We start from the raw sequence: 18,379 nt of genomic DNA, 5'->3' as shown, positions 1-18,379 counted from the left end.
GATGTCATGCATCATAGCAAACCATTAAAATAGCTTCTCTTTAGTTCCAAGCATGGCTCTCCCCTTCCTCAAAAAGCAAGAACTCCTTGCACTCCAACTCACTCTAGAACCAGCCCAGGCAGTCTAGCTGACTAGAGGTCCTTGGGGGGAGGGGGGGTTGCAGCAGTGCAAACCCTTTAATTCCCACATCTAGAATATAATGTGCTTCTGAAGCTCTTTCAGACAGACTTCAGACCTCACAGGTGGTATGTTTTAAACATAAGGAAAGAAACTGTCAGTTGTGGTGACTTGGGCACCACTGGTACAGATCCTGCTGGACCTCTCACCTGCCTTTGACACCACTGACTGACTACCAGGTGCTAATACACAGTGCCAGCTTGAGTGACTCATTGATAGCAGTTTATCATTCACACCCCATACAAGTGTTCTCCCAAGCAGCTTTCAACATCTACACCTACTTACCGGGGTTCTGCCACTGCTTCCAGAGAACCCTATTTCTCACTGTGGGTGTCACTCCTGGGTTATTAGTAGCCTGTAGTATCCTTCTCCATGCTCTAGAAACTACAAAACCATGCAACAACACTTTTTTTGTTTGAAATGACCTATATTTCCAGTAAAAGAGGTTAATCTACTCATTTTAAAAGGCAGAGGAAGTCCAAGTATAAAGTGAGCAAACAGACTAGCATAGTCTGCTCCCTAAAAAGGTCAGGAAAAGTCTGGCATAGCTCCCACAACAATGCTTTTTAGTAATAAATAAGATATGAATAAAAAGCCAAGATGACTGCATTTGGTAACCAAGGAATACAGTGACATGTTCAAGTAATGAATAGCTCATGCAAGAGCCTCGAGCAAAATAACTTGAAATTGTTAGAGACAAGAATATGGCAGGCATAGGTGTCAACTCGCCAAAACACCAGGGGTAGCGGAAATGACATCACACATAATTTTTCCTATACTTTGACTCACACACACACACACACATGCTTACACATATTCACACACACTCTCTCGCATAAAAAACACACTCCCCTGCAAGCACGCATACAACATACTTTCAAAAGCGTTCTCACTCACCTTAGCCGCCATATATTGTCATATTCCAACAAATGTTACCCATTTTTATGACACAAATAGTGCACACTATTTGTGTAATAAAACACTGGCAGGAAAGTGGAGCCTCAACCTACATCCATAAGGACGAGCTGCCCCTTTATTACAGGCACTTACGTTGCCACCTCTGAGCCCAGGGGAATTCAAGGCAGTGCCAAATGTCTCAAGGGGCAAAATGACCTTCAAGATGGCAGGCACAACTTCTTTGTGAAGAAAGCACATTAAAATACTTTGCATTATCACACAGATACCATGGAGAGAGCTTCTATGTCACTTCTTTTTCTTAAATGGAAAAGCACACAGAGACCTGGTGGGGGGGGGGGGGGGGAGGGCCACTCATTTAAAATAACAGTGGACATTTCTCCTGGATGTCAGCTTAAGCTGGCTGAGTCCTTGTCTTCGACTGTAGCCTAGTTATGCTAACTTAAACACATCTGTATCAAGCATTAATTTCTAACTATAATACACTGCTCCTGCAGCAAAACATGAGCATGGCTCTGGCCAAGAAGAATGCCCCTGGCTCAGCAATTGCTGCAAGGGGTGTAACATGCCCAGACGGAGCCCAGGCCAAGCACCAAATGCACTGCCGCTAACTTTCCCTGTTGCAGTATAGTTTTATAAACTATCAATGTCACTCAATAAGTGATAGAATCTAATGTATTACAGTGATACTTATATTCTGGAAAAAACATCTTTTTAACCACTTTATAATGTTTTTTCATGATGCTTGGCTTGTAAATCATGCAAACACTCTGGCGATTGGCTGGAATTGAGCTTTGGCGTTTAGGGTCCGGATAGACTCTGAATCTTCTCTGGTTGGGCTCTATACATGTGCTGGTTTGTCCATCTCTGATCAGAACACTTATATATATAGTCGAGGTGCCATGAATTCAGCATTGAAAGCCGTGGCAGCCCCCGTGAGAAGATACTGTGCATTTGATCCAGTATATATATTATCAGCGGTAAGGATTCCCAAACTGGACAAACTTCTTTCTAGAGTTATGTAGCACATTCGCACAGCACCACAAAATGAAATTTCTCAGATCCTAACCCTGGGTGGCTCTAGCCAACGTAATGGCATTCTTTTCATCTGGCCCTGCGGTCTGAGTCAGACCTACTTGGATTGCGAGCTGTGATCGGTTTATTAAATTCAGACCTCTACAGCAGTCGGCTGACACCAGCAAGGTCAGTCATCCTAAAAGTGGGATTATGCAACCCTTTGTAGAACTAGCGCTGAATTAGAATGTATATCGAGCTTCCGGTCTTTCCCCTCTCGCTTAGTTAAGGTTGTAACTACGATTGAACGTTCTCGGGGATGCGGAATGCAAACAAAGAATCGCATCCACAAATACCGTTTGTAATTTCCAGTGTTTCGGATGGAAGTATCACCTGGGCGCTGAAAATCGGCGGATGTTCGCTGCGAAGGCCGGGTGCCCGTGGAGTTTAGTCGTGAGTGACTTGCCTCATTGTCTGTCTTCATCCTCCCAGTTGCTACATCTGAGGCTATACCTTGGAACACAGACAGGTTATATCGATCCTATCTAAAAGTTAAACTCGCTACTTAAACCTATGCCAATCCCCTCCTCCCCCCAGGAAGCCATAAAAAGGGACCATTTTCACATCCATTCAGTTTCAGTCTAGTGATGGAGGGCGTGCCAACAGTGTTTGTTTCTCAGCATCCCTGTGGTCTGGATGTAAGGAGGGGGTACCATACATACAGCTCATCTTTGTTCTTCTGCGCAGTGGCGTAGCGTGGGGGGTGCAGGGGGGGCCGGCCGCACCGGGCGCAACATCTTGGAAGAGACTAAATCCACGGGTTAGGGGGCGCAAATTACTTGCCTTGCCCCGGGTTAGGGGGCGCAAATTACTTGCCTTGCCCCGGGTGCTGACAACCCACGCTACGCCACTGCTTCTGCGCTCCAGTACCCCCCCCCCCAAAGAAAAAGGGAGGCCAGGCTTCCCACCCTCTCTACCAGTTTGGACCAGCCGCAGGGCCTTGGGTGGTATCGGCACATCCAGGATGGGTGTTTGTAGGCAATCCCTGTTTCTGGGTCCCCGAGGTGGGGTGGAGGTTAGGGACCATCTGCAGTGGGGCTTTAGTAGGGGTCAGCTCAACCAGGAAAGCCTCCAGATGTAAACTTGGTGAATAGGATTCCAGTAATGAAGATTACTGCTAAGTAACCAGGACACTCGCGCAGAGGGGTTATGTGCACAGGTCTAAATACCTGCCATGAGGTCATCTTACCCGTTAACTCTGCAACCCATCCACATTCTGGCGTGGGTGCCCCTTGCCCAGGTGTGTCCACCCCTTGCATTATATATGCTGCCTACTCCACTCCCTGGGATGGTGAATATATGGCTTATTCTGGAGCCTTCTTTTAAAACAAGCATGGCTGACGTCTGGTGTTGCTTTCCAAACTTGAGGTTGTATCTGTGTTTTCTAATATGTTTTTTAGAAACCTCTATCACAAAAAACATTTGTTTCATTAAAAAGCACACACTGGATCCGTAGTCTATGGCCTTAAAGGAAACAGTTTTTTTCTATGTAAGTGCATATTGTGCAAGGTCAGAATGACATCACTGAAAGTGAAGCTGGGCAGTAGCTGGGGAGGGCTGACCCACTGCCCGACTAAAATCAAAAGACCTTGACTAACACCAGACCTAAAAATTGCCGGAGAGCAAAAACTAAATGTTTTGACTTTTCCCTTTTCTCTGGATTTCAAGAATATCCGCACGTGTTTTACACCGTCTTCTCAAGTGGCAGACGGAACAAGTTTGCTGGAATTTGCTTGCTGGTTCTGAAGATTGACATCTTTCTCATGAGTTGTCAGACGGACTGAAGCAGGTTGTGATGGGAGGCGTAACAGCATCTATTGTCAACAATTGTACTTTTGGCAATGTTGTTTAAAAAATAATAAAGGAAGGCCCCGCGGGAAGGGAGGAAGACGTGCTAATTAACGAGGGCTTGTTCTCGGGCGTAGATCGGAGTAACCTGCCTCCGAGGAAGTCTTGGAGGGCGTGAGTTAAACTGTTGTGAACTCACTAGTGAAACTGCTGGGGACACAGTGTTCGTGGTGTTGACACGCTCGTCGGAGGTGACGAGTGCATCGCATTTCCAGATTCCTGCCTCCTCCTAATTTCGTCTGCCCAGCTCCCAGCCGTAAACGGTGGGCACAAAGGGTGTGTTTGCTCGCCCCCTCCCCTCCTCCTGCCAGATCAAAGCTGCAGACACGTCACACCTATCTCTTTAAGGGAGCTCTTGACTGATACAGACCACAAGTGGGCTGGGGCCCTGCGCCCTCCAGCAGGGTGGGCGTCCGGAATGCGCGCTGACTTTTCAATTGTTGCCTCGGACAATGCGGCCTCCTGGCCCGGGGCCCCCTCCTCACAGACCAGCCCCTCTCACTTTCAGGGTCACCGGCGCCCCAGACGATCAAAGGGCGGGCGCCCAGCACCGCAGGCATGTGAAAGGCTAACTGCATGGGATTGTTACTTACACCGTGGTACCCCAGAAAATGACTCGCGGGCCCCTTGTTCGGTATGCGTATCCAGACCCAGAAGCCTCTGCGCCCCACGGGGGTCACTATTAATTCAGCATCGAACAGCGTGTGTTCTTGAGTATAACACGTCTAGTGACTGACGGGCCTTGGCATCCAAAATGTAGCCGAATCAATTATCGTGTCAATTATTGTAACTGAGCATGCCTTGTCAGTGTTTGTGTTGTTTCATGAACCAGGGGCGTCCTAGTCAATGCCTTGATTTTTATTTATTAGTGGAAATGTTACCTACTTCATAATGTCAAAAGAGATGTCTTGGAGAGGTGGTACGGGATTTAAAATGCAAGCGAAGAAAAAAAACTTTAGGGCAGCTACATTTAATTTTGACAGCTTTCCTGCAGATTGCAGGGGGGGGGGAGGGTGCGGGACAGGGCGTGGGAAGGCACGGTAACTGAGTTGCCTCTCGCCGCTGACATCTGCAGTGATCTGAAGGTCGGGGATCATGAATCTGGTAAGATAGACTCGGACTTCTAAAGTTCTTAAACTGGTGACACAACGTCTTGTTTACACCAGGAGTCTGGCGTGAAGCGCTACGTAACATTATTACATTGGGAAAAGAGCAGGGAACGAAAAAGTGTGCGTTTCCATTTAAACCCCCACCTCTCCCTAAACAAAGAATAGACTTTGTTAAAAACCTAAACTGGTGAACGCAATTGAACGTTCTCCGCATTTTGTAGGCAGATCGCACTCTTATTTGTGGCCTGGATTTGGGAAATGTTTGTTGGGTGGCTTCTGAGGGGACACTATATAATTATATTTCACATGCATTGAAAATAGTAGAGACGCTGCGGCCTTGTAATTACTGCATGACCATCAAATCGAAGGGCTGCCGCCGACACAGCTGGGCTTTCATTTGTCTTTAAAAGGCTATTTTACGCAGCACCACAGTCCTGTGTGTAAATAAGCTTTTTAGTAAACCAAAAATAGGCCGCAGTTTTGAACGGACCCGGTCTATTCTGTTCCCTCCCTGCTGTGGTCCAGCATTTGTTTCCAGTTTTGGAGCTGACCCTGTTCTCTTGGAGCACCTACGTTGAACAGGAAAGAGCCCTACATAATTTAATTGTACATTATGCATTTATTATGTTTAGCAACCCACTAGGAAACATGTTAAGATTAATGACATCAGGCCCTGAAAAGCATGCCAAGTGGAATGCTTCCAAAATTCCCTCTTAAACTCCCGCTGCTTCCAAACACTGGTGTTAGCAAGTGTAGCGAAACTCTCGCGATGAATCATTGAGTTCACCCTGCGCATTGCTTTCAGATATGTACCAAAAACGAATTCTGCTCTCACCTGACATGTCTCTAATGCTCAGAGTGCGCACCAGGTACCAGTAATACTCCTTGCTCCTAATAGTTCTTCTCGGAGTCCTCACTTAGGAGATGGTTCTCTTCATCATCGGAGGTCTGGAGTCCAGGAACAGTCCTTCATTAATCCTGTCTGATTGGGGGTCTAAAAGGACTGGACGGCTCCTGCTCTTCATGGACACACCATAAGACCGGTAAAGCAGAGGGGGTAGGGGAGGGTGGGGGGGGGGGGGGGGGGTAAATCAATGTGACATAGAAAAGTAGGATTTGGAGTAGTGAAGATTGCACATGCATTACTTTCAATTACTCTTCCTCATCCCAGACCAAACTGATGTATCGTACCAACCAATATATACTCAGTCCTGCTGTTAAGTGTTGTCTGTGACAGGAAGGGCCATTTAAAAGCCAGTCACTAGTCGCATAATGGAAGCAGTGTGTGTTGGACCCATATCACACTTGCTAAAACTAGACCTGTAGAAGGGACAGTGGTATGTGGAAGATGGACCAGTTTCAGTCCCCAGTTGAAAGGCACTTACAGGTTTGTGGCTGATGTTGGGATGGAGGGAAGCCCTGATACATAACGAAAGTATATAAAGTAGAATTTATTTGTCCAAATCAGGGTGTGAGGAGATGGTTGATGCTATATCACAGGGGGAACTTATCATGGGTCATTTCAAAACCGTTCCTACCTAATAAGATCCCAAGATCCACCAACCATGGCTTCCTAATTGCACCCAAGCCACCTGGTCTTGATGGCGCAACCACTAAAATGCACTAATGGCAGACATTTGCTGAAGCCCCCTCCAACTTCCCTCACCACATCTCGAACTGCATTGAAATACACCTTTTCTAGCCCAAACTGGAAGGATTATTCCCTCATTCCACTGTATATGCCCTGCAGTGTGTTCATGTTGTTTAGATTGATATAGTTGCCTTGCTTGTTTTGATCATTCATATGTATATAATCTATGCAAATAATCCACAGCTCTGTGAGCCTCTCACCCAACCTTCATTGGTTTATGTACAGCTATTGTTGTCATGTAAAAGTTCCTTGTTAAAATGTTACAGCTGCTAAATTAATGATTCACTGCCCACCAGATGTGTCCTAACAGACAGCAGGGAATTGGCATCAAACCTGCGAGACATGTAGGGAGGTCATGGATCTTGGATCCTAACATTGATGTGCTTGTGTCCAGTGAACCATGGTTCTACCCCTTGTCCACGCCTCTTCTGGTCCTCTTAAAGCAAACCAGCTCACAAGAGATTTCTCCTGGACAAACCAGTCCAGATAAAACAGGGGGAAAGGGGGAGAAGGATGGTAATTGTCTGCAAAAAAACATTCCTACCTGGCTAAATAAAATTCTCCCAGCTGAGGCCACCTAAACCCTTGTGGACAATGAAAAGCCAAAATTTGTTTCTGCAGTCACTATTTGAATTTATCCCAATTCATCTCTGGTGTTCTTGAAAACATACAATGACACTAATATAACACTTACTAGCCGCAGTGAGGCACTGAAGTGCTTTTGGGGAGGGGTAGCACTTTTCTCCTTGAGAATGTTATTGTTTGACTTTTTTTTTTTTTTTTTCTCCTTTCGAACAAACGGGCTGACGCACCATCTTCCCAGCTCAAATCTTTCCTTGATGAGAAAGTTGTCACCCAGCTTTGCCACCCTTCTACCCGAAAGGTGCCACCATAGACTTCGTGAATTCCAAAGCTAGCCACATCCTAATGCACTGCTGATTGGTCAGACCGTTTCAGCATCCCTTCTTCATTTTCACTGCGAGTGAGATGTACCGCTGTCCGCCATTTAACAGATATTGACTATTACTTGATAAGATCGTCCTGTATGGATAGTTCCCACGCTGGACGCCCGATAAAATGACAGAAAATTGACCAGTCAAACTTAAACATTCAAACTCTAAATAAACCGCGCATTGGATCAACAAAGAAATCACAGTCTAAAAAATGTCTTACATGAAAAGAGAAGAAGGAAACCCAGAGTCCACTTTTAAATGTACACCCTTATGAACTAGAAGAAAAGCCTTTTAATTTCGCAATTCCGCTCGGATCCACATTTTTTGGCTCCAAATTCGCAGAATGCAATCCTTCTCTTTTTTTTTTTTTTTGTTTTTTTTTTTTTTTTACACATCCAAAGTTCAAGGAGGACTTTGACTGTCTAGCAGCACTTTGTTATTACCAGGAACGCACCCCCTGACACCAGGGCCCTTTTTCAGCCCTATTTTGAACTGCGATTTACATCTAGAAGTATCTAACTGATGCATCTTATCCGTCATGAGATCAGAAAAGCCACAAATGCTACTTCATTGGGATTTTTATTCTCTTTGCATCCATGCTTTCATATACCTTTCAGGGTGTATTCCTGCTGCAAGAGGGACTGAACAGGTTAACAAGGGGCTCCGGCCAGCACTGAGATCCAGTTGCTTGGCCTCAGTGCCTTTGGTAGTAAATGCATATTACGTGGTTGTCCACTGAAGGATGTAAACGTCTGGACCCATCGACGTCCCACCATATCTATTCTCTTTGCAGAGCCCTACATGGACTGAAGCGTGTATTGGTGGTAGTGGCAGGCCTGGAATAGAGCATGGACCAGCCGGAACACTGGAACAGTTGAACATTCCATCATTGGCTGTTTGGGTTCGCAGGGGAGAGTTAACCAAACACCCCTCTCGGAAAGGATGCTTTTCGACATTTTTGATACATTTAGGCGTTCTTTGCTCATTGTAAAGGTGATGGGGAGCCAGTGCCTCTGATCTGTGGTTGTCTTCCCTCCCAACATACTGGAATTTTGTTGAGCACTTTGAGCTGGATCAGGAATTTTAACAGAACAGTATTATTGGATTCCCTATAGAGTTTGAATTTGTAATCTTCCACCTTTTTAGTCCTGGCTTTAGACCTAACCTTGCCGCACCACCTCTACTGAGCATGCTGACTGCTTGCAAAACCCTATATTTGCAGGGCTTATTTTAGCCTTCTTGCTTGCCGAGACTACAACCCACACATCCAAAATACTTTTCCAACTTCTCAAAGACAGGTTAGAATAGTAAATTATTCTGTTCTCACATATTCACATGTACTTCTTAGCCTAGATTTCTGTAGCTAATCTGATTTTATTCTGTATATGGCACGTCCCGTGTCAGTGGGGGCCCCTTCGCAAAGCCGACATTTTACGCACAGGTAATTATATTTTAAAAATCGTATCCTGTGTGTGTTGTAAATACTGCTGGCCTCCATGGAGCTTAGGATGGCTTCACAGGATTCTTTGGACGGCAGCAGGTATCCCAAGTGATGTTGAGACAAGTTCATTTCCTGGTACATAAACTATTCCCAGGGTGGGAGTTAGTCCAGATCTCTGGCAGATACTGCCGCCCGCCTGCTCCTGTTCATTGCACCTCTGATTGGCTCTAACCTCTGATTGCAGACGGATTCCTCCAGGATATGAGTCAAACCCCAGTGCAGCGGACAGAGAAAAACAAGAGTGGGTCTACACACAGCGTCTCCTGTTCTGCAGTAGTGAGTGTCTGCTAGAGATGGAGTTGACGGAGTACCATATTTTATTCTTTGTGGTGCCAAATATTATTGTAGCTTATTGGGTCAGACATGGTTTATTTGTGATACTTGTGTTTTTTTTTTGTTTTTTTAATAGTTAAATTAATTACCCTTTATTTTTTGTTTATTATTTATCCGTACGGAGCAGCTTGAATTCAGTTTGTAAAAGCAAATTTTCTTTAGCTAAATCAATATTTATCAAACCACAGATAACAAATCTTTTTATTTCCACCTGAGGCCCAGCCCATGAAGGTACTGTTAAGTCAAACAAATAATTTACATGGTGGATGCTTGAAAAGTGCGCCCTGGACCTCTCTACCATCAATATTTCAGTATTTAAGAGATTATGGTTTCATCTAGGAACATATTAGTGATAAAGCAAATGAAAACTCTTGGAATTCCCCCCTGTGGCCTACACCTTGTTATACGCCGCGGGTCACTGATATCCCTTAATCCTCCTGATTTGAAGCTGAACATCAGCATCTCATTGAGAGTTTAGACCCTCCTGTCGCTTAGACATGATGGGTAAAGCCGTCTGAAACAACTCACTAGTAAATACATGCTGTGTATATGGTGCCGATACTAGCAACTGCTGTGTTCAAAATATCTGGCCAGCGTCCAAAAGTGATGTATGTGTTTTTCAAGAGGGGGTTATATACCTTGAGCACCTTCTGTCCTGTCAAAGCAAGTTTGGCATAGTTTGACAGGCTTAGGTTTCGAGGTGTGTCCTGTATGTCTCCCTTGGCGTCACTGCATCTGATGGTTCACTATGGAGATTGCTATCCAAGCACATTTTTCTAGATTTAGGTCATCTTGTGTATTTCTTCATCGTCTACCAGTTTTTGTTGTAACTTTAAGGCTTTGGGATATTTCACAGTCTGCACCTTGGAGAAAATGGTTGTAAAGGTATTTCATGTTTTTTGCCAAAGAAACATTCCTTGTTCTTAACGCTCTGAAGCTTATCCTGGAAGAGATTATTCCCTCATTCCCGTGTCCTTTCTCCATCATTGGCAATGCTCAAATACAAGCATCAAAAATCGCAATTCATAGGGGTGCACAAGGGTGGATTCCTCCATCTTTATTATTATTATAATATATATGTGTGTGTATATGTATATTTTATTTATTATCAATTTTTTTTTCCATTTTTTTTTTTTCAATACTGCATAGTGAATCTTAGCTTCTGCAGTTGAGCTGAGTGTGTTTCTGGAAGACGGTGCTGTCTCTAGGAAACCTGTATTTCGTAATGTTTGTTTTTAGGCCTGGGCTGCAGACCTCGCTGTGGTTGTTAACTGGCAGACCTATTGTTTGCTGTAAAAACTGTGTACTTGCAGTGAGTTTGGGGAGCCCTTTGCTCATGATTGGAGGCTTTTATTCGATCTCTGGTTTCTGATTTTGAATGTGTGACTTGAGTCCCTAATATTTTATTTCCTCCAAGAAAAAGTTTGGGCTCATGATTGGATGAGATGTATCCTTTTCCTGCTGACTTGATGAGTGTATTTTTTTTTTTTTTGGGCAAGCACCACTGGACATAGTGCTACCTTTTATGTCGAGTTTGCAAGTGCTTTGGCCTGTGGTAATCGATCTGTGGGCTTTTACCTACGCCCACCGCCCGCCCATCACTATCCCTCGTTCCTGGGCTTGCCTTTCAAGAACTCTTTATCATTGGTAAATGCTTTACGTTTGTCCCTCCTTGGGGCAGTTTTGTTACCGCCTTGGCCATCAACACTTTTACATGGATAATTGCACATTTGCCAATGCGTTTGACTGCGAGCGAACTTCTTTTTCCTTTTGTGTCTCTTCTTCGTGCTCATGCTCACAGCGGTCGTGGCGCTTTGAATCTGCTTACTTATGTCTGATGTTTTACTGTTCATTTTCAATTTATGTGGCAAGAAAAGTCCTGTTAGGAATTTATAACGCTAATAGCTCTAACTCGAGCAATGCTTGTTTCTCTTGTACACACATTTTTAATTATAAATTAAAATTGGCCACAATGAGTTAGTATGTGTACACACCTATGCATTAACTTGCACATGCTTCAAAATACATGCTGTTGGCTATCTCATTGTGGGTTTTCTTTTATACAAAACCTACTGAAAATGTATGGCGTTAAATTGCTTGTAATGTGAATGCCAGTAACTAAGTATTGTCAAAGCCAATAGCTCAGTTCTCTTTTTTTTTTTTTTTTTTTTGTGTGTGTGTCTACCTATTGGGTTTGCCGGTGCTTGTTTTGACATGCTGGCTGAGGTAATGCATCTTATACTTCAATCCTCGCCCATTATGTGGTGTAGAAGTTGCACCGAGGTTGGCTACAACTCTTTAATTATAATAGCTTCTAATGAATTTCCAAAATGATTTCACTTTGGTTGGCTTTTGTCTGTGGTTTGGGCTCTCTAATGCATTAAAAAAGGCTTTGAAGTTCTTTGTAATGCTGTAAAAGAGTCCTAAAGTAAATACCACCTGACCCTTGCCAGGAAGATGCAAGGTCTGGCTCTCCTGTGCTCCTATGACTCTCTGATTGTTGCATTTTTGTTGCTTCAAAGCACAGTAGATGCTCAGTCTCTAAACTGTTTCCAATCGAATTGTGGGAGTTGAGCGCATTTCACAGTCAGCCCGCATGTGTATCGCTCCCTGTAAGCGTGCAGGCCTGGGGATTTCTCAAGGATGTATGTCTTTTACCTACTTGGTCCCCACACTACTTCTGGGTTGGGTCCCGCGGCGCAAGTCACTCTCTTTAACAGCCTATTGTGGGCCCTGCTACGCCATTGACGCCCGCGGATGGATGCAGGCTGCACATTACATCAAAGACTGCTACCTGTGTTGCCAGATGCTCTTTGTGCTTTAGTGCTCTTGGTGAGTGATCCGACCAGGTCCCTTCTCCCACACACACACACACAGCACTTTTTTTTTTTTTTGTATAGACCACAATGATGCCATTATTGCGAAGTACATTTAGGAGTATAGTAGTCATATACCTATGCTTTTATTTTTTTTAAATTTATTTATCTATTTTATTTTTTTCCCCTTCGGAGAATCTCTTTCCACAAACCTCCTATTGAATAAAATGTGTTCCCTTTTCCATCAAAACACACTAGCAACTACATTTTTCAGGAACAGTTCCTTTTGTGTTGCCTCTCTTGCCTTGCGAGAGATATTGAATACAACCAGAAGCTTTCAGCCTGCCCATTGCTTACCATTTGTTGGCTTTATTCTCACTCTTATTTGCTGCCTTTTTGAATGTCCAGTGCATGCCGGCTTCACTTCCTCTTCTTTTGGCTGGAGCATGGGCCAAGTACAAATCGCTTCAGCTTGATTGCTGTTCCACTGATCTTGCTGTGATTGAGGTTCTAATTATATATTTTTTCTTCCCCTGTTGTCTGTGTTGCTTTTTACCCCTTCCACATGCCTTATTGTCTGTTTCTTTCTGTCCCACCTTTTTGTTGCCCGTGTTACTACTTTTCTCTCTCTCACCCTCACGTAGTTTTTTGCTTCTTTCCATCCTGTTTTCTGTATTATGCCAAAAGAAAAAAGTGACACTGGCTGTGTCCAGGTGTGTGTGGTGTGTTTTTTTTTTTTTTTTTTTTCTCCAAGTCCTGTGTCACATTCCCTCCCACTCTTCCTCTTGTCAGTGTTGCCTGTTCCACATTTTGCCATAAGAAAAAAAGAAGCGCTATGACACAGCAAGCACTGGCTGCATCTTGGTGCATTTAAAAAATAAACTTTTAGCCATGCTGCACAGCAGCTGAACTGCTCTACAACATGGCTAAACACATTGGCAAATTCAATAGCTCTTACAATTGCGAAATCTATGTGCTTTTTTTCAATACTTGTTTTAAGGCTGGCTTGACAGTGAAGCTGGGTCCAGTTCCTACTGTTACGAATTCTTTATCATATAGACAGCTTTGGTTTTGGGCTTTGGCACAACTCTACAGGAGTCTTGCTTTCTCATCTCATGCTATTGGCCCTTTGCTGTATAACTTCTACCCTTATGGAGTACCAGCATTGCAATGAATTCGGAAATATTCTGCATCACAGAAATACACTGAATCATCACATGATAAAGATTCTTATTCTCATAGGTGCATTGCATACAAAAAGCAATGTTTTCTGTTATTGCGACCGGCTGTTCAAAATATTGTATTCTGAACTGAAAATCCAAGCCACAACTATTGGATTTGCCAGAGCGGCTGTTTGTTTTACATATTCTGCAATTATTTTTGAAGGTGGTGTTTGGCTTAATGAGAAACAAATGTTTTTATTTTTTAATTTTATTTTTTGCAAGCTGATATTCAAATTGCATTTTGTTTGTGTAGTTACATTTTTTTTTTTTCATTGTGACTTTTATTTAATTTGTCTTTGAAATTGCGGTAGAAGAAGTCTCGCTGTGCCTGGCGCAGTCGATGGTATTGTAGTATTCTTCTGTTACTGTTGTAGCAGAATCGAAGACTACCATATCCATGCTTTTTTTGTGGGGGGGGGGGGGGAAAGGTTGAAGGCGATTGGGGTGGAAGCTAGTCGATGTGGGTTAGGTATGATGAAAACAAGTGTGTGGTTGAGGTTGTACAAACCCTGGAGAAAGACTGTAGAGGTAAAACAGAGTTAAATTGTCCTTAAATGGATCTTTGTCCGGCGTAGTAATACAATTCTCAGTGATTAAATCACCTGTATGGACGTGCCCTCCAATAACCTCTCCCTACAATGTATTGAGACACGAGGGGCGAGTTTGTTGCATAAATATGGTGGAATCCTGCAATTAGGCCATGTTGACCAAGTGACTAAAATGTATTGAAAGAAATCAGTGGCATTAAAGGCTTTGGCACGGATCACAAGTGGCCTTTTAAAATGTGATCCTTGTGCAAACACCTGCTCGAACAGGGATCGCAGTTCCAAGTAATGCAGTGATTATTGCAACCTGTGATTACCAAGTGTGAGAAAATTCACACCACTTGTAAAATCTTGGCAGGTCACACCTTGCTAGAATTTAAAAAAGGGGAAAAGTTCCAGTATGTACTGGGATATATGAGTTGTAGCACAGTAAACCCCCAAATCTGTATGCTATTCCCCAGAAAGTGAGAACAGATGAAAATTAGCACATCCCATAAAGCCCGAACACCTTAGTGTCCAATTTTTATTGGATGCGGTAATTGCCTCATCTGACTAAGCCGGCTCATAGCCAAGATCCTTGCAGAGCTCTACTCCTGTCATTTTAGGAGGAGAAAGAACATCCCGGAACAAAGCGGCTTCATTTTACTTCCTCCCCCCCAGGCCCTGCTCTTCTCACATACTTAGTGTGGGGGGGGAATGGTAGTCTTGCCCTAAAACACTTAAGAGAGCGCTTCAGTGGCTGAGCCACTGACTTCAAAAGTGTGAATTTGCCTTCTGTGAGAATGGTTAATGTTGTTTTGGCTAAAATGAGGTACAAATAAGTGTCCTCTGCAACCCCCGACTAAATCCCGAGAGTTGTTAAATTGAAATGTTTGCAGAAGTTCTGATCATGCATTGTATGTTCACAGTTTCTAATTTACATTGCAGGTCTTTTCTGGGGGCTGAAGAAATGAGCTCTTTGATCTACTCTAGCCTGGGCATGAAAGATCGCGAGGCGGTGACCATCCTTCATTACCCTGCCACATCCATGAATACCACCAAGGCCAGCGGTGGCAACCCTCACCTTCCCGCCACTGCACTCATGGCTTCTGCTCCATCTACGCCACCATCCAAGCAGCCGGCCTTCAACCTGCAGGCCACCCCTCACCTGCTGGCCAGCATGCAGCTACAAAAACTCAACAGTCAGTACCATGGTCTGGCTAGCCCCTGCCTCCCCGCGGATTCCACCTCCATCCCCACCTGGAGCTTCAGCTCTCCACCACTGGGACAAGGGACTCTGGCACCAGCACTGGGTGCCCACCACGGCTCCGGCATCATAGACTCTGACCCTGTGGATGAGGAGGTGCTGATGTCACTGGTGGTGGAGTTGGGACTGGACCGTGCCATGGAGCTGCCAGAGCTGTGGCTGGGGCAGAATGAGTTTGATTTTTCATCAGATTTCCCTCCCACTTGCTGATGCCTTAATGGTTTACAAGTTGAGCCTCAACAAGAGAATCCAAAGTTTGCGTTTAAGACTTCAGTTGAAGGAAAATATTTTTGTTGAGAACTTAAGGAATCTGGTGTCCAGATCAGTTTATTGTACAGGAATGACCACTGACCAAACACATTCTTCTGCCTCCAGGCGATTTTACCCACATGTTCCAGCTGACCTGTTTCCTTTCTCATTGTTTTCGTTGTCTCAATCTTCAGCTCTTGCCATGGCATATCGTGCACACTTTCCAAAGCTCCTCTTTCACTGATGTCTGTCTCCTACCACAACCCTTTCTCTCTAGGTCTTCCAAAGGGAGAGGCGACGCTCTTCGAGCTGTTTTTCTTTTTTTCTTTGTGTAGCTACTTCTAGCTACTTCTGTCTAGGCTACCCCTTGTTCTTTGTTTTGGATGAGGGGTTAAAGGGGATGTTGTGTCAGTGGTGGATTATAGACTTGTTCTGCTGGGCCCCATCGACATTTTGTAACTTTGTTTGTCAATATTAATAATGAAAGCGTGCCACTTAGCGGTGAGTAGTGGAATTGCTGTTTATTTACATAGCTTCTACAGAAGTAAATGTCCACGAGGGAAGTTTTCTTTCTTTGTTTATTTACAAGCTTAGTTGAAAGCCTGTCACTCGTTATGTGGAAGGGTTTATTACTGGAGGGCATTTTCCTAGTCATCCGGGTGGGGTGGAGGAACAAAAACCATCCTAATCCGACTGGAAAATAAAGAGGTTAGAATTGAAAATATTTGTGAATTTGGGAATGAGTTGGGGGTGGTGAAGGTGAATGAGTGGTGGAATTTGAGATGGATTCAATTCCGTGCAAGTATGTGTTTTCGGTTGCCTTGTCGGAGACTTTTTTTTTCTCTTCTTTTTTTTTTTTTTCTTTTTAATCTCATGCGTTCCTTTTTTTGTTTTCTCAGTCTAGCATGGACTGTATTGAAGACAAAACAGATTAGCAAGTTATCATTCTGATATAAGAGAATGTACATTTTGAGAAAGTTACCCACTACACCCCAGCCTACTGTCTCTACCCTTGAATGTAAATGTTTTTGCCAAAAAAAGATGTTCAGATCGTCTTTATGGCAATTTTTCCAGTTTTTCGCCAAATAAGGCTTCCCATTAAAGCAACTAGAATTAAAGCACATGATGTAATTTTATATTTTACACTTACTCGAGGAAAGGCAGCATCTTTCTGCCAGGGTAGTTCATATTGCAGTACAGAAATGTTTATGAATATAAATAAACTTTGATATTATTTTTTTGGTAGCTCAAATGGGTCTTGTGCTGCCTTATTCGTCACTGAGTTTTGGCCTTTAATGATGATTGTTGGCTATCATGGCTATATGTTTCTCGCGGTGCTGCATATCCTGCTTTGCGTCCTGTTCTGCAAAGATTGTCTGCTCTTGCCATCTAGTGGTCGTGAAGTAAACTACAGGAAAAAATATATCTGAAACATTGAGCATTTTCGTTGGCTGAGGTTTCAGAAAGAGTTTACTGAAATGTGAAACCATGCTTGAGTCAACACCCTAAAATCACCTTTTGACAAAGACATTTGCTAAAAAGGCATACTGTGTTTCCAAGCCTCTTAATGATTAAAATAACTTTGTCAGTGGGGCACAACATCTAAAACACACACACTACCCCTTAATGCATTCCGCATTCATATTTTCATTACAAGTAAAAACTGTCCTTATTTTGTATTGCTGCTTTTTATCAAATGCGTGGTAGCAGTGCTATTCAGCTCCTTCATTTGATGTAGGTGCAGGGTAGTGGTCTGAGCGGACCAGGATGTGTCAAGTATAGTTGACAGCAGTTTGAACATGTGAATACAGGGCTAATTAAACTACATTCATAGCCGAGGTGTACAAAAATATATTTGACATTGTATTTTCAGTACAAAAGTGATTGAAGTAGGGAAAGCAAGGACAATATTTTATTGCCTTTGTTCAAAATATTTGGTATGTAATAATTATGCTTGTGAACTTTCTTTTGTTTGCATAGTGACTGTTTCGGACTCAATGTTTGTCAGAAATGGTGTTCTTTGGCACTCTGTACTTTTCAGGTCATCAGATTGGTGCCAAATAAAAGTTAACCAGATACTTATCTTTATTTTGTGTTTCTGCGAGAAACTTGCAGCCCTGAAAAGACAACAAAACAGTGACGGCTGGAACGAATACAGCTTGATCTGAATGTTTAACTCCTTATTTTTCAAAATATTTGTGGTGCACACACGGTATGCCATTTAATCTTTTCCCCTTTCCTTCTAAGTTCTCTGAAAATTATGTTGTCATTGTGTATGTTTTGAGAAAAGGACACAATAGTTATCTACAGCAGCAGATGGCTTGACTTTTCCAACTGACTTACAATTGTGTTAGAGGGACCTGTAAGCAATTACCAAGGGGTCAAATGTAAAGTTTTTTTTGTTTTGTATATATGTGTACATTTACTGTTTTGATTTGTTTGAATAAATGGTTTGCTTGACAGTGGCCCTTTGTTTAATTTAAGCCGGTGTTTTACTATGAATCACTATAGCTCTTCAGACTGTCAGAAACACAAATGGACTTGGTTGTGACATTAAGGCACATTTTAATGTATGTTTCTGATTTATTTGGGACCAACCATCATACATTAGTATTTGAGGACTGTAAATAATGCTTTTAAGTGACTTAAAATGTGCATCAAGTTAAATATGTAATAAACATGAAAACACAAGGTTGTAAATCAACCAGATAAAAATAATGGTTGATTGTCACTGTGTGT

General features: G+C 43.2%; 1 protein-coding gene across 1 annotated transcript in view; it reads left to right on the top strand.

The window, feature by feature from the left end:
- Positions 1-18,105, top strand: part of CITED1 (Cbp/p300 interacting transactivator with Glu/Asp rich carboxy-terminal domain 1) — a 29,190-nt gene extending 11,085 nt beyond the window's left edge. Inside the window, exon 2 of the mRNA XM_069211851.1 lies at positions 15,073-18,105. Coding sequence (XP_069067952.1) covers positions 15,095-15,601 — 507 coding nt within the window. The 5' untranslated portion in view covers positions 15,073-15,094 and the 3' untranslated portion in view covers positions 15,602-18,105. The remainder of the gene's footprint in view (positions 1-15,072) is intronic.
- Positions 18,106-18,379: the final 274 nt, after the last annotated feature.

This window comes from Pleurodeles waltl, chromosome 10 (genome assembly GCF_031143425.1).
Source record: "Pleurodeles waltl isolate 20211129_DDA chromosome 10, aPleWal1.hap1.20221129, whole genome shotgun sequence".
Taxonomy (NCBI): domain Eukaryota; kingdom Metazoa; phylum Chordata; class Amphibia; order Caudata; family Salamandridae; genus Pleurodeles; species Pleurodeles waltl.
The sequence above is the reverse complement of the archived record's forward strand: the minus strand, read 5'-3'. Positions and strand labels throughout refer to the sequence as shown.